Genomic DNA, 22,192 nt, shown 5'->3' on the forward strand with positions numbered 1-22,192 from the left:
TTCCCCATAGGAGCAATGGTTCAGTATTTGCTAATTCAGTGTTCACAGGGACTTTATTTGCCACAACTACTGTGAATAATGAGAATTGACTGTAAGTACTAAGAGACTAGATATGTTTCACATATGCTGGACACTAGAGGGAGTAGGAATGAAGACTTGACTCTTGTCCCCTTCAGGAATCTACCATTTATCTGGGGAGGGAAGGACAGATTAACACAATATATGAGGGTATTGGAGAACAATGCAATGTTCTACGTATCTTTTAGATGGAAGGCAACTGAATGTATTGTGCATGGTGATCAGCTTGAATATGTTAGACGTGTATGAGAGAAGAGACATAACGCCTTCATTGCAGGGAGCATTTGACATATTTTAAAGAACACCAACATTAAATATTGCATGATATCCTTTCTACCCTGTGGGATTGTTAGGAAAGATAGAAACATGACTATTTTATAAAGGAAGTCACAGTGCCTCAGGGAAAGTCTGAGTAACTAATGTGATGTAACCAGCAAATGGTGGCATCAAAAATGCAGTACAGATTTCCTAACTCCTAATCCAGTGCTCTTTCCATGCTAACGCTATGAAATGTCAAATTCAGAATATGGACCTGCAGTCCTGAAAACATACTGTGTGGATGATTTTCCTTTTCTTTTTGAAGCTCTACTTGATATTTTTAAAACGAATAATCACGACTCTTGTTAGTGAATTAAAATACATATGTTGCAAAATAACAAAATGAATAAGAAATGACTGGGGGCAAGGGCAGAAACAGTTCACAGTGGAAAATGATAGGTCTTTGAGCAGCTGTGGAAGGTTGGGAGACATGGCATATTTAAATAGATAAAAGCATCTTGTTTAGCAAGGCTGAACTGTTTCAATCAATATACTACTGAAGAATTATCTTTTAGTATCATAAAATAAACTTTTGACAGGAATGTGAGATGTGTGATTGCTACAGGTGTGATTTGGGGGGCCACTGGACACTTTATATAGTGGGCATCAGGGTCCCATGGTTGAATCTTTGGACTAGGAAGCAATATACAAATCTAAATGGCCACTTGGGTTAGTAGCTGATTTGAATGAAATCTTCCCAGAATTACATTTTTTAAAAAATATTGGACTTTATATTTGTTGATAACAATTATGTAGATGATGAGAAGCTAGTGAGAAATCATTCCTGTTCAATGTTGCTTTCTTTTGGCTTTAAATAGAAATAAAGCCAAAAAAAAAGTCCGGCCACTAGACATGTCATAGGTTTTTATCATCTTTTGGAAATCACGGAAATGTTTAAATCATAGCCCCACGTCTTAATCACCAGCATCCAGTGCCTGTGGTCCTCCTAGCTAAGTCCACTTGCATTGCTAGATTTCTACTCTTAAATTTTCTGCTGGCTTTGCTGGTCTTTCATCTAGGACACACAGCTTTCAGTTAAAGATGCTGTATTTCATCAAAAGCATATAAATGTCCTCTTTCCCTTGGGGGCACTAGATTTAGGAATTTTCATTTCCTGATGCTATTTTCTTTATAAGACAGGATGAGAGAAAGGAGGAGTTCCACCCTTAGCAAAGATCATCACAGCGGGGCTTCTATGGAGGTCTTGGAAGTTCTTAAATATTCCTAAAATATTGACTGAACTACAAGCAATTATATTCATGCCATTTCTTTCTTTTCTGCTTTCTTCCTGTTTCTCTCCTGACACTTCTCTTCCTCTCTTCGCATTCTTCCACTTTCTGCCTCTTCTGCAGCTGCCAAATTAATGCATCCTTTTCCCTCCTTGTGAGTTTTGGTCCCCTGAACTTCCACTGCCTTATATGAGATATAATATGGTAGTGGGATGAAGAATCCTTGTTATGAGTAACATATGTGATTAACAGATCATCGCAACTGATGCTTGAGTACAAGGTATCAAGCCATATTTAGCAGATTGGGTTTAAACACCTGGTAGAACAAGTTTGGTCCAATAAAAAGACCCGAATTCTCTCCCTTTTAAGATCTCTAAAGACACTGGTTACATCTAAACCATTGTGTAGGGGAAGGGTGCCATTTGCCATTGTAGTTCAGATGGAGGGATCACCTGGTGGAGGGAGAGCTGCTTTTTAGGTGTTCCCGTTTCGCCTTACACGTGTCCCTTTGATGCGTGGAGAATGCAAGGGAGAGGCAAAGCAGGGCGATTTTCGTGGGAAGCTAAACCAGCCTCCCTCGTTACATAGGCTCGTCCTCTGCATTGCATCTGAGCTTCAGTGATTTGCTGTTTGGAGACTGCAGATTTGCATAGAGCCCCTTGCTTCACCAGCGTGTGTGGTTTTTCTTTTCTTTCTTTTTTTTTTTTTCTTTTTCTTTTTCTGTTTCTCTCTCTTACTCCTTCGTCCGCATCTTCTTCTCAGCTGTCTTTCCCCCGTTCGATTCCCACTTCCTTCAGAAGGGCGCACTCTTCCCACTGAACCCCTCGCCGGGCGTAAGTGTCAGGAGGCGGCGGACGCGGAGATTGCCTCGGGAGCAGGCGATGCGCGCCGCTGTTCCGCGCGCTGCCCGGGGGAGGCTGGCGCTAGCGGGCGAGCCGGCCGGGGCTGAATGGAGGGAAGGGGCGCCTGGATTCCATGGGGTCTGCTTCCGTCTTGAAAGGAGGTTGGGCCGGCGAAGTGGCCTCCCTAGTCCCCACACACAAAGCTAAATGGATTTACCTAGTGGATTCGCGGTGGATGGCTGTCATGTAGAAGTGAGGACCCTCCAGGAGGAGATTTAAACAATTTTTCGGCCCCCCCACCCGCCGGCACGCACTCTCGCCCGAAACTCTTTGGGAGTATCTCTCGAGAACCTGGAGCCCTGGAAATCTGGAAGCAGCCACCCGCTCCGCGCTTGCTGTTCCCGGGGCTGCCTTTCCGGACAAGCCCCTCTCCAGCTGCATTCGCCTCGGCTATGTTTCGGATTGTTTGGGGTGCTAGGCACGGCGGACTCCAGGACCCCGAGAAGACTGTCCGAAGGAGGGAGAGGATGGGTGCCCTGGCGCGGTGAGGCGGCCGGACCCTCAGCCCACTCCGCGCCGCCTGCTCCCCTGCGCCCTCTCCTCTCCCCGCGCCCCAAACTTTGCCTCCCGCGGCGGCTGCCCCTCGGCGGGCGCCCCGCCATGTACCAGAGGATGCTCCGGTGCGGCGCCGAGCTGGGCTCGCCTGGGGGCGGCGGCGGCGGCGGCGGCGCAGGGGGGCGCCTGGCCCTGCTTTGGATAGTCCCGCTCACCCTCAGCGGCCTCCTAGGAGTGGCGTGGGGGGCGTCCAGTTTGGGAGCGCACCACATCCACCATTTCCATGGCAGCAGCAAGCATCATTCAGTGCCTATTGCAATCTACAGGTCACCGGCATCCTTGCGAGGCGGACACGGTGGGTCTGCGATGCCAAGTTCTCGCGGGTTACCCCCTCGCTTCCCCCTTTCTACCCTGCACTCGCTCCTGGGCTCCTAAGGCTCAGAGAAATGGGAGCTTGACAAAAGGGAGGTGCATTTGGGTGTGCTTGGTGAGAGCCACTTATCTCTTTGAAGACAATAGAAAGGGGATGGGGGAAGGCGTCGCGGGTGTTGGTGGTGAGGGGTGGGAGGGGCGTTCCTTGTCGAGGTACTGGGAGAGAGACGTGGACACCTACTAAAGGACCAGCCCGGGTCGCGCGGCTGGGCACCGCGGGAAGGGGGCGTCAGTTGCCAGAAGGTCACTCAGTGGCCGGATGGGGCGCCGCGCTCAGCTAAGGGACCTGAGCACCAGAGAGAAGAGGGCTCTGCAGAACCTTTTGTCTGTGCTGTATATGCTGCCCCACCTCCTGCCCATCTTCCCTGGCCCCGTGGCGGATGGGGGGAGGGAGAGATTCCAGCCCGCACCTTCCTCCAAAGTGCGCCCAGACTGCAGTGACAGCGAAGCAGTCCTGGGACTCACTCAACAGGAGGCCAATTACTTTTGCCCCCACGCCTTCTCTTAATTGGAGAAGGTAGGAGGGCAACCGAGGCACCCCCTCTAATGCGGGCCAGCCATTCCCAGTCATGGAGGGGACCTCTGGACACCATTCCCCTTCCATCCACTCTGCACATAAATATATGTCTTTTTCTTGGTAATTAGGCTGAGTTCTTTTCTAGATGGAACAGAGAGAGGCTTGACTACACATACCCATCTCCCGGAGGATCATGTCTGAAGGCTATTGGAACGAGGGAGGTCTTACTTCCTCCTTCAGTGTTTAATGCTTTCCAGGAAGGGCAAGTCAGTCAATGCTGGCTGGGCTAAGCCCGGAGGTCTGCCTGGAGAAGAAGTTAGAGCTAAGGGAAACTATTCTCCTAATGCCCTGTCCCTTTGAAAATAGCAGAGTGTAGAGAAAAGCCTTGGTTGGCAGCTTTCTCCTCCAGAGTGACCAGCACTGTGAGGCCAGATTCCTCTAATTTTCAGATAAATGTCTATTCCAGATTCCCCGAATTGCCAAAAATTAAGACATCAATCTGTTTTCGTGAGTCGTTCCCCACTCCCAATTTTTATTCTCCCCCAGTGTAAAATGCACTTGTTTAGAAAGCAGAGTGAAAGTTGTGGGCACTTTTTTTATATCCGTTTTCCACCTCTTTCTTGCAGGACCCATCACCTTTCAGACTTGTTTCAGCTCGGAATCCTTTGCCCCACTCCTTATGAGTTTGCTCTACCCTGAGCAGCTGCTGGTGCTACCAGGATGGCCCTTTATTCCATGGATGCGGGATGGGGCGGGGGCTTCCTACCTGGGGACAATTCTGGTTAGATATGAAAAACTATAGCATAATCTAACTGAAGAGAGACCAAGTCCCCTAGCAAGCCCTCTTTGGGAGCGCGATAGAAAAAACACATCCCTGTGGGTTCTAGGAATTGGTTCCTTTCTCCTCCTAGTTCTCTCCCAGAAATTCTCTCCAGTTAAGAGTGTCTAGTATGGAGACGAGAGTGATGTCCCAAGCCAGGAATTATTTTTATAAGTAACAGAGATTAGATCTCTCTGAAAGAATAAGGAGTTTCTGGTGATCTCACCATAAGCCCACAGTATTCTAGGAGCTTGTTGCTCCCTTTACCTGGGTGCAGTTCTCAACCACTGCCCTGCCTTTGTGCAGAATTATGTGAGTCTTGAGGGAAGGAGGCAAGCCAGGGTGCAGGAAGGGCAGAGTGTGGGTAGGTGGGTGTGGTGAGGCAGATGGGGGTATGGAGTGGGTGGGGCACCCAATTGTGCCACTGGGAAGCACTTGGCTAATAATCCCATATGCAACTTCTCCCTTTCTGTGTCTCAGCCTCTCTCCAGAGGGATAAGGCTGCTGGGGACGTGGGAGAGGAGAAGACCAAGGGGCCCTGCCGCAGAGTGGGGCACTCCTTTTTCCTCTCCACTGCAGCTTCTGCCCCAGTCAGGCGCCGTCTGCTGGCCTTTACAAACATTTCTTTCCCTCCAGAATACATTGATCGTCTCTGCGTGTGAATGAAAAATCAGAGGTGCCTGTCATCGAAAAAGAGAAAGAATAGAATAGTAGAGAAAATTGTTGTGTGTATAGTGGTTGGTATTATTCTTTTGGGTCAAAGAACTTTCTGTTTCCTTCGAAGGTTCTGTTGTATGGTCGTGTTTGTGTATTTTTGGATTTCTGCCCACCCTCCTTCACACTTACTCTTTTGGAAGAGGCTGCTCCTCTTCTGATTTTTTTTTTTCAATCAGAGGCGCAAACTTACATGTCAGTAACCAACCCCTACCAAATAAAAGCCAGGTATGAATTTCTCATACTTCATCCTTTCCCTCTTTTGAAAATAATATTAACTTTATAGAGAACAATCAAGGAACATTAGGATAAAAAATAAGCCTCTCAGGGTGGGGGATGGAGAAATGGGGTGAGGTGTGAGTGCAGAGGGACTGAGAACACGGCAGGCAAGGTGATGGCTTAAAGAGAAACCTAATAAGAAAGAGGTGATGTTGAATTTGTTGGGTCAATAGCTCTCTGGATATTTTGCTAATTGTTGGGACAAAGGACCCACAAGTAAAGAACCCTTGAGCCTAATAGATGAGGGTGAAGGGAAAGCACAAAGGTAAATGACAATATGATAAATTCGTAGCTGAAAGTCAAGACAAGTGAAAATGAGGTTTAGTTCAAAATCTGAGACTATTGCAAATTTGTATAGCTAGATGAACAAATGAACTAGGCTGTTTGGTTGTATTAGAATTTCGGTGAATCATAAGACATTTTCTTTCATAATAGAGAATGCATGTTTATGCTTGAATGTGTAAAATAAAAATTCGTGTGTGCTATATTTTAAGGAATAAAATTGAGTACCCTGTGTTTTGAAAGCTACTGGGCTGACTATCCAGGTTCATTCTTTTTCATTTTCTCATCTTGCCATGCTTCATTTGCACTATTATGAGGTGTCACTTACAAGGTTTGCAGGGTGCAGAGAGTGCTCATGGCTACCCAAGTATTTTTGTGCAAGCTGACCCAGTTGCAGAGATTATGATGAGGATTTTTTTTTAAGTGTCTGTGAGAAGCAGGTTTTGAGAACACTGCAGGGTCCTTTTATATTTTGCGTTTGCTCAAAAACATAAATGGTGAAACTACCTCCATAGAAAAATTGTGGGTTTTTTTTCTAGTTAAATAAAGGGAGAACTGTGTGACTGTAAATGACAAAAAGCAAGCCTGCTTGTAATTAAGAATGCTACTTAACGCCAACAAGAGTCCAGAATAGACCAGTGTGCTCAGCCAGTACTGCTTATGTGATGTGCCATATGTGGGGAGCATGGAATGATGTCAGTGAAATGCTTAGGTTCCCATCTCAGCTCCCGGCTTTCCTAAGTGCCTCTGCATACTTTAGAAAATTAGCTTAGAGTCTCTCAATAATTTCAGCAGATAAAGGAAGGAGAAAGCCACCAGTGCCAGCCTTTCTCCTCCCACAAATATGAGCTCCGGAAATTATATTGCCATGATTAGCTTACACTATTAAAGGGCAAAAGGGCTTTCCCAGAAGGAAGTGTTAACAGATTTTAAAAGTGTGGTTTGTAATTGAAGTTGCTTAATGGTGTTATATAAAGATAATAATTGTATCTTGAATTTATAATGTTTCTTTTTCTGAGACACTTTCAGTACACATACCAAACTTCTAAGAGGATGGGTAGGTTTCAGAGTGAGTTTGAATGTGATTTTCCTGTAGGGATACTGAGGCATACCATAAATGGGCCAGAAGACGGAGCCAGATGTCTGATTAGAGTCAAAGAGGAATTAGAATCAAGGCCTATGGCCCATAGCCCAGGGCAATTCTATGAGCTCAGAGGTTTTTAAACTCAAACTAAGAGGGTCCTCTATGCCATTTAATGGTTGATCTCTTAAGAAATAATTACAAGATACATGGTCTAGCGTTTTGCTTCAAGCATGTTTTAACAATAATGCACACTGTTAGAAAGCTGCCGGTACCTCACTGGAGTCCCGCAGATTACTTCATTGATTCTGCTGAGGAGGTTTTTGTTTCTCTGTTTTTCCAGGAGGCAGGAGGTTAATGTTTCATAGAGTAATCCCTTTACTCTTTTGTGTGGCAACCAAGAGAGCTAGCAAAACCTTTGAGAATATTCTCTACATTGTGGAAACATTTAGCTTTAATGTTTAATATGAATTAGCTGGTAATGAATTCATATGTGTGACCCAGAATGTTTTTGGCTATGACTGTTCTGCTGAAACAGCCACTAGTGTTCCACACCTTTTCCTTGCTTTGGATTCTTGGACAAAACGTTATTATCACTTAAATGCTGTTTTCAACAAGATGGCCAGCTAATATTTTTGGAAGAACCTTTGAATCAATGATGATCCAAGTAACCCTGGCACTTTAGAGTAATTTTTTGGTTGCCCAAAACTTTAATAGATTTATTTCTTAGATTGTTCATTCATGCATTCATTTATTCACTAAATATATCATAAATTGCTACTATGAGCATGTGTTTGTATTTGTGTACCAGGTACCATGGAGGACCAGAGAATAATAAGGATGAGAGTAGAGGTGAGGTTGGAGGAGGCAAGATATCCGAGGCAGAACCATCAAGAAGTTTACAACTTAGTTCTAAAAATCCAAGCTGTTGTTGGAAAGAGTTAATCCTTAAAGAGGCAAATTCAATTTTTTCCTTAAAAATAGGTAGTTTCCAAGCATAAATGCAAAAAACATAAAGTTTATGTATATGTAGCAATCATCTGGGACTCACCATGAAATGATCTGATAAAAACATCAAAATAGTAATTTTTATCTACACCACTTTTTATTGCCCTTCATTATTAATGTTCTAGAAAGAGCTCTTTATACAGTTGTTTTCCACCAAGTTGCTGCATATATTTTTTCTAACAAAACATAACAATTTCTACTTTTCAAACAGATAGAAGGCTCATTTTGTAAATGTAGTTAAGATAGGGATTCAATCATATAAGTTTACACTAATTATGAATAATTAATGCAGATTGGTCTGGTGAAATACTTCTCAGAAACACGTCTGTATAAAAATTTGGCCATTGCCATTTACTAGCACTGTGTAAATGTACTAAGCTGCTTATCTTTACTAAGAATGTTTTCTCCATTTATAAAATTAAAATACAATAAGTGAAGAATAAATGAGACCATGAATTTGAAAAGTGTCCAGACGATAGTAGGTTCCCAATGATTTTTTTTTTTTTTTTTTTTTTTTTAAGAAATACTTAAAAGAGACTTTAGAGCATACGTAGGGGAAATCTAGACCTTAAAATTAGAAGACCTGAGTTCCTGTCCCAGTTCAGCCAGTTATTAACTCCGTGACTTCTGGAATTCAGTTACCACTTTGAACATCATTTCTTTCAGTTCTAAAGTTTGAGGAGTATATTCCTTTTATTTTATAGATGTGACAACAGAGATCTAAATAATTTAAGTGAACTACACTCATAGGGTCACAGCAAATCAGCAGCAGAGATGGAGGTAGGACCCATATCTTCTAACTCATCTTCCTCCTCCTATGGAATAGTCTTCCATAAAGCCTGTGCTCCAATAGAAGGGAGAGCCTGCACTAATTCATCTGCACTCTCACCTGTATACTGTATGACCAAAAGCAATCCTTTTTAGACAATTAACTGGGACTAGAGGATTGGTCTTTGAGAAGAGAATAGAGCAACCAAACTTGGTTCATACAGAGAAAACCAACTTTCCTCTACTGTTGACCATCACCACAGTCAGCCCTCGATGACTCATTTATACTACAGTGTATGCCTCTTTTTAAGAAAAAAACACAATTTATGTTTTGAGATGTTAACAATCCCAGTAATAATGAGCATGACTTTTTATATTGTTTTGTCATTCATATTCTTGTTTTGTTTTTCTCTGTTTCTCTCTTTTTTTTTTTAATTGGACTAGCAGACTTCTAAGATCATTTCCAATTCTAAGTTTCCTTTGATCATAAGGATCACTTAAAATCCTCATGCTCTTGTTGTCTTTTCCCGGGGACGTATTGATTCTAAACATATTGTAACTGGAGATATTTTTGCAAAGGTTGTATTCAGGTCCCTTAAGCCATCTGATTGTCCTCATGATTATCCTGGGAGTGGCTTACTTAGGTGCACAGGAGCCATGGTGTGGTAGTCAGGCTCAAGGTGCATTTGGCCTAGTACTTGTCTCACAACTGAGGTCTCAAGGATTTCCTCTTGGAAAAGCACCCGCTTCTTTCATTTGGTCTTTTTGCCCAGCCCTTTCTGGTCTATGTAGGGTGTAGAATATCTCCACATAGAAGCTTGTAATGGCCTTTTAAAATATTCCATTCTCTCACAAAATACAAGATTTTTCAGTGTTGATCACATAACAATGCATTCCCTCAAGCTTTTGACAGAACTGAGTGAAAACAGCCATCTTTTAAGTATATATTTCCACAGTGCCTTCATGTAAAGTGTCTCATTTAATCATCATCACAACCATGGCAGGGCTTATGACCATCATTTTGCTGACAAGAAAACAAATTTAAAGAGGTGATGATTATGTCAGGGTCACCTAATTAATAAGTAGCCACAGTACATTTGCTTTTCCATGACAATAATAAAAGGCAGGGTTTTGAAAAAGGCTAACAAACAAAACCCACTGGATTTAAATTAGAAGACCTGAAATTTGTCCCAGTGTTGGTACTTTCCAATTCATGTCTCAAAAAATGTTCTTCATTAAGAATAAAATCAGCCACAAAAGAGTAGCTAACACATAGTTGTTAAGAATTTCAAGTCAATATAGGTGTGAAATTTATATCTGCATTTCAGTGGAAGGAATTTTATCTAATATTACCTTGTGGTACTTAGTCAATAAGTAGGAAGATGGAGATGGATTAATAAATGAGGGCCGTTCTCAAATTCGACTCGAAGGGTTATGCTCAGGCAGTGATAAGGAATGTTATTATTAAATAGTAACTACTATACTAAAAAGCTTTAACACTAGAAGATGATGATTCCTGTACAGACTTCCTTTTAATCACTAAATATACAAGTAGATAAGAAGAACATGCTGCATTAATTGTGGGAACTTAATATCCGTGAGATTTGTGAATTTTAACTGAGGCAGTATAGAAAGGTGTTTCTCCAGTGTATTTTCAAGGTATGTGGTTATGTACATGTTAAGTTTTCTATGAACTTTCTTTGAATCTTGTAGTCATTTTTGTTGTGAAATTCAGAATATAGGACCCTTTTGGGCTCTGAGATCCCCAGTTTAAATGTATTATATAATGTGACCTATGTTTTTTAAACCAAGGTTGTGAACTTTTAAATGTTCCTGTATATATTTGGTGACTTGTTTGTCAAATAATTAAAATTGGTAAAAGTATTATGATATATCTCTGAAAATGAGCAACTATAAAGAAAGAAAAAAATTTAATAGATTGTAAAGGAGTGCTTTTTAATATGTGGTAAAATAGAAGGCAGTGAAATTTAATTATTTGGACAACTCTTCTGCCATGATGCCATGATAATCATGTTTTTTTTTATTTTCTGGGTTGCCATTGGACTAACAATGGTACATGTAATTATATATGTGGTTTAGCCTGTCTTGGCAATTAGTTACCATTTGGTCATCATGGCATATTTTTCTAGATGAATTCAGGTTTCAGAGCTGCTTAAAGAGAAGTGGTATTTTTAATGCTACTTAAAACAGATAATTTTAGATTCTGAAATCTTTGATTTTATGTTAAGACTGAAAAATCTAAAGTGTGGATAGTTACAGAGCGTAAAGCACTTCACTAGGAGTTGATTGTGATGCTGTTCTAAAACATACATTCAGGAAAAGTGTGGTAGCCCAGTGACACAATACTCTCACAGTAACTGATTAGCACATTTTGAAGGGGCATGCAGCAAAACATTGTTTTATCTTTTTTTTTCACTTTCTAATGAAAAACTGTCCAAGCACATTTGAAAGAAGTATGTGGTTTTTCTGAGGAACTTGGCTTTCAAATTTTTCAAGATCCTGCCTTTTTTAATTGAATGAATGCTTTAGTTCCTATCTATGTATCTATATCATTTTATGTATAGTTATCCTTTTCAATTATAAAATATATTACAATCTAGTATAGAGAAATAATACTGGAACATGGCTGATTTAAATGCCTCTGAGAATTTTTGCCTAGAGGATGTATGTAGAGATTGAACCTTCTATTTGGTTTGCAGGGCATCATTTGATAGCTTATTTCCTTTATATTTCATATTCGTTTCTGAAAATTATGTCATATTGGACCATTTATGCCTACATAGTAGAAAAATTGATCGTTTTCTAGAATCTGTCTTTCTGAAGGTGAAGCAGAGAAACTTTCCTCAACAGTCTCTAAGCTACATTTTCTTGAAGTCCACAGTTAACATTTTCAAAATCACAATGTGCTATATCAGTCATTTTTCACGTGGATGTCAAAGTAGTAACATATGCTGGAATAAGATGAATAATAAATTAGTCTCTGTCAGCAAAGTGGCTAATTGGACATGCTGTTAAATATGCAAATAATGTATTTGGTTTCCCCACTCATTCTTTTTCTTGGGACTAGTCCTAGGTGAGATAAAGAGTTGTTGATGCTGCTAGTGGATAATGTTTTGTGCCATAACTAAAAGTGTAACACTCCTGATGGGCTTCTGATAAACATCTTTATACAAAAGTCTTGTGTTAATACACAAGGTATTGATATCTGGATGCCTTTAATGACTAGGCTATATAACAACAGTCTATTTGTACTGTTAACATTTTGCCTCAGTAATCTTATTTTTAAATGAAAAATTTGTGTTTTTTTATTTTTAACAGAATTAATTAAATTTTAATTATTTTTACAGAATGAATTAATTCAAATCTTGGCTTATAGTGAGGAAGTGATTAAAATATTGTGGGATTACTTCACAACCCCGATTCTCCCTCATAAAAGGCTGTGCAGAGAAAGAACTAGAGCCACATAAAATGGTAGTAAATGGCCAATTATATCATTTAGTTATTGAACAATCACTCAGTGCTTATTATATGCCAGGTGCTGTTTTAAACTCTTAACAAAATATTGATTCATTTAATCCTTACAACAACTTTATGAGATAGGTACTTTACTCTCCCATTTTACTCATAAGGATATTGAGGCACAGCAAAATTAAGAAATAGTTAAGTCGCCAAAACGCAGTTGTGGGCCCTGGATTCAAACCCAAGCAGGCCCATTAGAAAGTCCATGCTTTTGGCCAGGTGCAGTGGCTCACGCCTGTAATCCCAGCACTTTGGGAGGCCAAGGCCGGTGGATCATTTGAGGTCGGGAGTTCGAGACCAGCCTGACCAACATAGAGAAACCCCATCTGTACTAAAAATACAAAATTAGCTGGGTGTGGTGGCCTTTGCCTGTAATCCCAGCTACTCAGGAGGCTGAGGCAGAAGAATTGCTTGAACCTGGGAGGCGGGGGTTGCAGTGAGACGAGATCAAGCCATTGCACGCTCCAGCCTGGGCAACAAGAGCGAAACTCCGTCTCAAAAGAAAAAAGAAAGTCCGTGCTTTTAACCTCTACATTATGCTGTCAATAAACATAATTTATTCTGACTGAGCATTTTGTTTTCTCCTCTAGCTTTTATTGCCAGTGGTTCATAACAGACCCACAGAGAATGACTATCTGGATTTACTTTGTCTAATTTCCAGCAAGTCATTTCTCTGAAGGTTTAATGCCTTATCTTTATCTTCCAATTAGTTTTTAGGCATTGTGATTCTTAAGTACACAGGGCATCGAGAGGCTTCCTTGTGCTTCCCTTCCTCATCACTTTATTTGTTCTGACTGATTTATTAATCTCAACTGACATCTGTTGCCACACCAAGAGTAAAGGAGTGATTGATTTAAGATGTTTATTAATGTTTATTAACTACTTTCATTCTAGATAGCAAATACTTTCCCTACCAAATTGATAATCTGCTGTGATAATAGACTAATTTGCAAGTGCAGTCATGATTTACAATTAAAAGGGAACAGTGGTGATGAGTCTGATTATATGATTATACTCTCCTGAGATGAAAGGAATCCTGTAAATGGTTAAATAAAATCATATAATTCTGGAGGCAGGATATAGAGAAAAGACTGACGATTAATAAACTTATTTGAGTATTCTTATTTTAATTATGGCCTCTTAATTATGAAGCCTTGAAGATTTTAAAAATCACATTGTGTTGTTTCTATATGCATGGTATTGTATGACTACATAGAGAATTTAAGCATCTCTACTACTCATTTCTACTGAGTTTTTTTATTAGACTGTAAGTTGGAGCAACATTCAGAAAGGATGGTAAATGCTTTCTAGTTTGAGTCTCAACTACATTTTTCTTAAAGATTATTTTGTTTCTTCAATTTAACACCAGAATTTTTGTTGTTTATTTACTGGCATTTCACACATTCCACTTAAAATAGCATTACAGGAATTCTGGAATTCCCTTGTGACATAAAGGATTACTCTTATAATTCTCATTGCATCTACTAACTATCTGACCTTGGGCAGTTTCTAAACCTCTGAGCCTTGGTTTTCCCTAGAGTGAAATAGGGCCTCTGTAGGAGTGTTGTGAAGACTTGATACTATGTAAACATCTGGCACAGGAACTGATAAATTGCTGCTGCCCCTCAAGTGACAGATGAACCCCTCTCCAACAGTGGGTCTTTTCTGCTCTGGAAAAAAAACAGAAAGGACTGAGGTTAGTTATAAGGTAGACTCCTCTGAGCTTTTTAAAACATATTTGATTCTTATCATTCTAGACTGATTTGGTAGATTCTTTAAGTAAAAGACAAGAGTTTGAAATTGATATCCTTTCCTGGTGTCTGATTCTTCCAAAAGAGGATAACACAGATGTTAACAAGAGGATATTGTGTAGTAACCCAACAATTTGTATCCCCTTTGTCCATGTGGTAGTTAAACCAGGACACCTGCAGCCTTGAACTGTCAAGGCTATTGCTGCAGTTTAGTGTTGAATATTTTTTTCCTCGCTCTCTTAGAACATTCCTTTAGAATTTAGATTAAGCCTTTTGAAAATAACGGCAGGGGTTGGTGGGGAGAGGGTACAGATGATGAGGAAAAACTTAGGAAAATGATTGTACCTTTTTTGCCCAATCAACTCTGAAAATGTCAGCAAACACAAAGCTATCTTTACCTGGCTGGATTACAGTTGAAGAGATTTCGGTAAGAGAAACAGTGCTTCCTAGCCCAGAATTGCTAATGTCACTTCTTTTACTGTGGCCATTTTGATGCATATACCATAGCCAAATGCTAAGAGTCTAGCATTTAGACAGAACACAAGCATTTCAAAATACCAAGTCAAATGAAAATGCTCAGCAACTGTAATTTAATTATCTATTTTTAAAACATAACTAGCGAATTTCTTAAAATAAATGAGTGTTCTAATAGGAACTTAACATCCATGTTTAAATGTTTTCATCCTCTTTCTAAAAAGAGGTTCTTTTGGGGACTGTGTATTAGACAAAATTTCATGCTAGTTTGAAGCAAATTTATTTAAGCTCTATGATCACCTGGGATGATATATATACTTTGGAACTGAATCACTTTACAGAGTGTCCCACCACTTTCTCTCCCTAGAGTCTGAAGAAAGCCTTTAAGCTGTGATATCAACAGTCAGGAGTCCTTAGGATCAGAGTAGTTCAGTCAAAGCAAGATGTGGTTAAGACAAGAAGATGACATGATTAAAGTTATTGTCTATATTGCCCCTCCTCCAAGATTACCTTTCAGTGGTATGTAAGTGCCAGCAATAAGTTTAATCTACAAAACCACATAACTTAGATTTTCTTCTAAATATCTTAAAATGAAGGTGATTTTCTAGATAACAGATAATAGTGAAAAGTATCCCTGGAGAAAGCATTGCCTGGCTTCTCTGGAGCCAATATGAATATCGGTCCCACCTCACATATTAATATATTCCCTCGTGATTTGGAGAATTGTGGAGACCCTTGTGATGGAGTGCCTGCCATTTGGGCAATAGGACCTCCAAAGAACATGACTTAGCAATCTGTGCTAGGGCACTGTAGATATTTAGAAATCAGAGATACATTTTCCAGCAAGGAATTAAGTAAAAGCTTCAAGAAAGACATAGGCTTTTAGAGAAGCTCTGAAAGATGGGTATGTGGTAAATGGAGAGAAAGGCAATCTTATTAAGCATGAGCAGAAAACACTACTTTAACTTGTGCTTTTAAAAGAAAACAACAATGCAATACTTGCTAATTCAATTAGTAATTCCAGACAAATGCAGCGTACTATTGAATGAATGACTTTGTATGTATATGTGTGTATATATGTGTGTGTATTTTGCTTAGACGTGAGGCCCGTTAAACAATATATATATATATATGTTTGGTCCTGGTCTTAAGGAAAGGCAGTAGCAAAGAGACTTAATTGTTAGTTAAGTTGGAAAACACAGTGGCTGTGCTCTCTAGACATTGGCTGGGAGTTGCCAGAGTGGAGCATATTCTTGAATGAGGGCCAGACACACACATACAGGCAAAAAGCTCCCAAAGAGCAGGGCAGGGCTCCATCCTTCCCTTGTGGATGTCCTAATATCCTCACTGTTAAAAGTCTTGCATCTGCAAAGAGAATGGTGAAGGCAAGACTTGCAGGGAGTTGACTTTCTGTTTTTACATAATTTCATTCAGTCAGCCTCCTCATTCACAATATGCAGATATTTAGGTTATTACCAAAATGTGGGTGTTTACACACTCTGCTGGCAAATCAGTGTTTTACTGAGTGCCAAGAATGCGGAGACCAATCAATCAAGTGCTTATCAAGTGCCTTCTGCTTGGAATAGGACATTCTCTCACTCTCTGCCAAAAGACCTCAGGCCTAATAGAGGCCGTCAAATCCATTCTGCTGTCTTTCACACTTAACCTGCCTGCCTTGTGTTCTTTCAAACACCGTCGGGAGGATTGCAGTGTCCTAGAACAGACACAGGAAAGATGGGAACCATCTCTTTTCCATTTTCCAGTTGCTTTTCTGACAGACCAGAGGCCCCATTTATACCACGGCATGGCTGGGTGGGCACACATCCTCCTTCATTACCGATTTCTATAGGAGCCTGATAGATGTCCTGCTAATAGTGGGGAGATGTTTGGTTCATTTTCGTTTTCACATTTGTAGAGATTTCAAGGTTTACACGGTGGCTTCTCTTTTTATTTCATATGATATCTACACAAGCCTGTAAATTAAATAAGGAAGATTTTTGCCCCATTTTGCAGGTGGGGCAACGTTGCAGCCCGGTCACTTTAAGTGGCCTGACTTAGTCGCATGTTTGTAACTGGCAGAGCTGGGACTATAACCCCATAAGCTGGTTTGAAGGTTCCAGGGCTGCTATTGCCACCCACGTAGGGGAACACAGGCTATTTGTAGACTATCTTCAAAAGATCAAAGAGATGAGTAGATCACGGAGATCAATGATTCTGCAGGGATTCTGGGAAAGACACACTGAAAGGGTCCAGTCTATTTGGATTTGCTAAGCTAGTAGAAAAAAACAAAATGGATTGGTGGCTCTTTATGGGAAAATAAAATAAAGGTAGAGGTTGTTGGTGTGATGGCCAGGATTAATGATTGACTTTTAATACATTTTGTTAGTGTGATGGTTTAATATTTTTGTTGCTTATTGGTTTTTGTCTTTTGGAAAAGAAATGAGGATTCCAGTTTGAAGGATGAAATCACTGGCTTTTGATCATTGTTGAAATAACTCAAAAAATATGCATACAACCCAAGAAAACACTCAGGCTGAGCATCTTTGTTTAATGCTGTGATGTTTTTTAGATGAACAGTGACAAGAACCTACATATAATTAAAATGTCCAGTTACTTGCAGGGAATTATTAAAGAGCAATTGGAAAATTGAGATGCTCTGTAAAAAAACTTAATAATTACAGCATTTGATTCTTCACAAGAATGACAAAGAAATTTACAAAGAGAGTCTCACTTTGGAAATGCCTTTTGCTTATTATAGTATGAAGAATGATGCCTAGCTGGCAAGATGGTCAACATTTTCCTTGCAGCAGAGATCTCTCCAACTAGGTGAAGGTGAATGCTTTCAGGTATCATTAGTGAGCTCAGGAGATGATGTTAAGATACATCCAGTCTCTGTTTTTTAAAGAAACTTCCTATGCTTTCAAAACAGAGCTCTAATTTTCCTGGATTAAATTTCCTGAGGACAGAAAGTGTATTTTTTGTTATATCTCAGTGTCCAAAAGTAAATTTTCATAGATACTCAAATGTTTGTAGAAAGATTTCTAAGTAACCTCTTCTACTCACACAGAAGCAATAATACGTTCAGTCTGTTAGTCAGAACTTACTTTAAAGCTAGCTACAGTTAGCATGGTATGATTTTCAAGCTATAATAAATTGCCTGCAACACCTAAATATTCCTCCCCTTGCCTGTGATTTCACCATTTACAATTCATTTCTTAGTACCTCCATAGCTTTTTATTAAAATTTGCTGTATGTTGAAGAGATGTAATACAAACAGATATAATTAAATTTTAATTCTTAAAATTTAAACTGTATCACAGTCACCTAAGGAGTTTACTGAAACTGCAGATGCCTATGTTGTACCTTCAAAGACTCTATTGAGTAATTTGGGGGTAGGGCTGAAGAATTTGCATTTCTAAATATCCACTTTAAGAGATTATAATGTAGATGGTCCTTGCACAATTGTTTGAGGAACAAGACTTTATGCCATTATCAACTAGTATCTTCAACTTATGACTTTTTAGCTAAGATCTTTGCAAGCCTCCAGCAGGTACTATCTAAGGAGCAATTCTTAGCAGTGATGGTTTCTATTCAGGGGATGCAGGAAAATCACTTGAACACAAGGAGAATGATGTTGGAAGTTACCTAAAACCTGATACCTTCACGTTAGGGATCAATTGCTGTTGATATACTGCTAACAAGGATACTAAGAAGTGGTTAAATCTATTGCTCTTCTCTTAGAATGAACTGTTATACATAGAAAGTATTCATATAGGAAGTAGACTGCAAGAAGATTCCCTTTAAAGCCTCATAAACATAGTTTTGATGGAATAAACATCCCTAGATACAGCTTCTTCTTTGTTTTTGGTGTGGAGTTATACTTTTGAGGGTTATATGCATGCACACACACAACTTTTAAATCTCAGTCTGCATTCTCCTTTTGTCCTTCCATATAAACACTCTTTGGTCTTCTATTCTCAATATCCTTTGAAAAGATTATTTTAGTCTATAATGCAAACTAAGGTGTTTCTTTGTATTTTTTAAGGTAAAAATTCTCTTAATAGTTAACACTTTTTCCTTTGACCAAGAAAGCTTTGATGCAGGTGTTATTTCCAGCATATATTTTATCATATCGAATTTTTAAAGTTTTAGATTTTATAATGTCTTTTCCAATTTTAGCCTCCTTTTATGTTTGTGGTTTTTCAACATTAAATCTTTTATGAACTGTCTCTTTCTTGGTCTTGAATCATCTATACTTTTCTAAAAAAAAGACATTATTATTGGGTTATAATTCTGCATTCTTTTTGACTTTGTATGGATGACAAAAACACCCCTAGAATCAGAAACGGAGTATAAAGTGGGATTTTAGCAAGTAACTACTTCCCACCCCTAATTTTACAAATGTAGACTCTGACACACAAGAATGTTAAATGTCCAGCTCTAGGTTTCTTTCCTAGCACTGTCCCGCTTTTCCTTCAGCTTTACTAATGAGTCGCCCACACTCAGAATAACCTAACCATATCCAAGTGATACATTGTGAAGAAGTTTAAATCAGGTAATTCCCATGGCAGTAAACAACCTCGGAGAAACTGAACAAGTTTTTCAGTTATAGTTGGAAGATATCTTTTTCTTTAGCTACTTTATTCATTAAAATTTTCTTGAACTGAGAGCAGCCGTATTTTCTGTGTGCACCATTAAGCTGACAGTTTAAAATGGTTCCTTGCTTAATTTATATTACTGTGGAGATTTTTTTAATGGAGAGAAACTAACATCTGGGTTGGGAAAGGTTAGGAGTAGGTATTGGGAGGAAGGACATTCTAATGTGAAATCCCTGGGGATACGAGGTTAAAGCAAAAGGACGTGGCCTAGTTTTAATAGCCCATCATCACTAATGAAAGAAGAAAAAGGAGAGCCTATGTTTTTAAATTCTTTCTGTCAAACTCTTTAAGGAATTTAGAGATCATAGAAATTTTTGATAACATTGGTTATTAGTGATTATAATTATCGCTGTAGAAGATTTGGAAAACAGAAGTTTGAGAATGAAAATAGAACATCCAGAATCATATCTAAAGAAAATCACTATTAAAATTTTGGTATATTCCTTTTAGTAGTTTGCCTTTATATATTTAATCATTTAAAAAAAATAGAAGCCTACTGTGCAGATTGTATTGCCACCTTTTTAAAAAAACTAATACTGTATCATACACATCTTTTGTTGATATTAATTTCCTTCTATAATATAAATATTTAAAGATTACGTGGTATATCATCTAGGCTGCACTTATTTTACCAGTCTTTTTGATATTGGATAGATAGATTTTTTTCCATTAAAAATTTTATAAACACTGGCCAGGTGCGTTGGCTCACGCCTGTAATCCCAGCACTTTTGGAGGCCGAGGCGGGTGGATCACGAGGTCAGGATTTGAAGACCAGCCTGGCCAACATAGTGAAACCCTGTCTCTATTAAAATTAAAAAAATTAGCCGGGCATGGTGGCACATGCCTGTAGTCCCAGCTACTCGGGAAGCTGAGGCTGGAGAATCATTTGAACCTGGGAGGTGGAGGTTGCAGTGAGCCGAGGTTGCTCCACTGCACTGTAGCCTGGGTGACAGAGTGAGACTCCGTCTCGGGGGGGGGAAAAAAAAAAAATATATATATATATATACACACACACACACACACACACACACACTACTGTTATATATGATAGTTTAATCTAAATATTTGTATGGTATACAAATTGTGGAAATGAGTTAGAAGGTATAGTTATTTTTAGATTTTTAGTACTCACTGCCAAACTGAGTTCTCCTCCTCTGTATGTTTCTTTATACTACCTCCTGCACTGTCCAGCACAATGGCCCTCCCAGATTGCAATTACTATTTTCAGTCCTTATCATTTTATAAGAAAAAAAAAACCCTCATCGTTTTAACTGTTTTAACTTCTACTGTGTTTGAATATCTTCACATGTGGATTTGCCAATTGTATTTCACCAAATTATCTGTTCATTACCTTTTTGAATCAGTCTAGTGATATGTTCCTTTTATTCACATTGATTTGCAAGATTTCTTTATTGATGTTGTTAGCCCTTTTTTGTATTTTTATATATATGGCTAACATTTTTTTCTCAGTTAATTACGTGCCTTTTAATTTTGTTTATGGTGATGTTAATGTTTAGGAATGTAATACTTTCCTGTAGTCAATCTATTGGTATTTTTCTCTATTGTTAACTTTTTTCCAGCCTTCTTATCTTCTACCCCTTGGAGATGATTCTGTATGTGGAGGCATTTAATATAGTTCCACAGGCGGGGGGTATTGAGCTAGCATCTACTCAGATAACTGTGCTTGAAATAACAAGAGACAAGATGTATTAGAAGGTTGATCAAGCCGTTCTGGGTCAGGAGTAAAGTGCATGAGGCTCTTACTAGCATAGTGAGGTTTTGGAATTTAGGAGAGGTGACAGAAGTTTATAGTGGTGATGGAATTAGTAGGAAATAAATTGTTTCCACTTCTCTTTTTGTTTCGTTTTTGAGATGGAGTCTCACTCTGTTGCCGGGGCTGGAGTTCAGTGGTGCGATCTTGGCTCACTGCAACCTCTGCCTCCTGGGTTCAAACGATTTTCCTGCCTCAGCCTCCCGAGTAGCTGGGATTACAGGTGCCCATCACTACGCCAGCTAATTTTTTGTATTTTTGGTAAAGACGGGTTTCCCCATGTTGGCCAGGTTGGTCTCGAACTCCTGACCTTGTGATTCGCCCACCTCGGCCTCCCAAAGTGCTGGGATTATAGGTGTGAGCCACCACACCTGGCTGAAGTTTCCAATTCTTAAGAATGCTGCAGCCTGGAGAAGGGAGAGTGAGGGAACTAAATGTTATTAAGTCATTCATCTTTTCTGTTACTAGCCTTGGTGCTGAGGTGTTTACTCATGCTATACAGGGGTGTCCATGCTTTTGGCTTCCCTGGGCCACATTGGAAGAAGAATTGTCTTGGGCCACACATAAAATACACTAGCACTAACAATAACTGATGAACTAAAAAGAAACAAAAAAAATTACAAAAATATCTCATGTTTTAAGGAAGTTTACAAATGTGTGTTGGGCCACATTCAAAGCCACTCTAGGTCATATGCAGGCTGCAGGTTGGACAGGCTTGCTATATGATGTCATTCTTTTCAAGGTGCTCTCTGTTTTATTAATCACATCTTAACTGCTTCATTTCAACAAGCAAAAAATCCTACGAGGAAAATCAGAATACACATATAAAAAAAATAAGAAAAAGAAGAAAAATAAGGGGCCACGTAAGAAAAAGAAGTGGCCGGGCACAGTGGCTCACACCTGTAATCCCAGCATTTTGGGAGGCCAAGGCGAGCAGATTACTTGAGGTCAGGAGTTCGCGACCAGCCTGGCCAACATGGTGAAACCCTGTCTCTACTAAAAATACAAAAATTAGCCAGGCAAGGTGGCTCACGCCTGTAATCCCAGCTACTCAGGAGGCTGAAGCAGGAGAATC

The 22,192-nt window shown here is 39.6% G+C and overlaps 1 protein-coding gene across 24 annotated transcripts in view; it reads left to right on the forward strand.

The window, feature by feature from the left end:
* Positions 1-22,192, forward strand: part of NRXN1 (neurexin 1) — a 1,136,968-nt gene that overhangs the window by 693,618 nt on the left and 421,158 nt on the right. For 3 of the 24 annotated variants that reach the window (XM_055242623.2, XM_055242626.2, XM_055242627.2), the window contains exon 1: positions 1,871-3,377. The exons of 18 other annotated variants lie outside the window; for them this stretch is intronic. In XM_055242623.2, coding sequence (XP_055098598.1) covers positions 3,128-3,377 — 250 coding nt within the window. In that variant the 5' untranslated portion in view covers positions 1,871-3,127. Of the gene's footprint in view, positions 1-1,865; positions 3,378-22,192 lie in introns of those variants that run through there. 3 more of the 24 variants (XM_055242625.2, XM_055242628.2, XM_055242624.2) reach the window with 2 other exon arrangements.

The sequence above is a fragment of the Symphalangus syndactylus genome, chromosome 14 (genome assembly GCF_028878055.3).
Source record: "Symphalangus syndactylus isolate Jambi chromosome 14, NHGRI_mSymSyn1-v2.1_pri, whole genome shotgun sequence".
NCBI lineage: Eukaryota > Metazoa > Chordata > Mammalia > Primates > Hylobatidae > Symphalangus > Symphalangus syndactylus.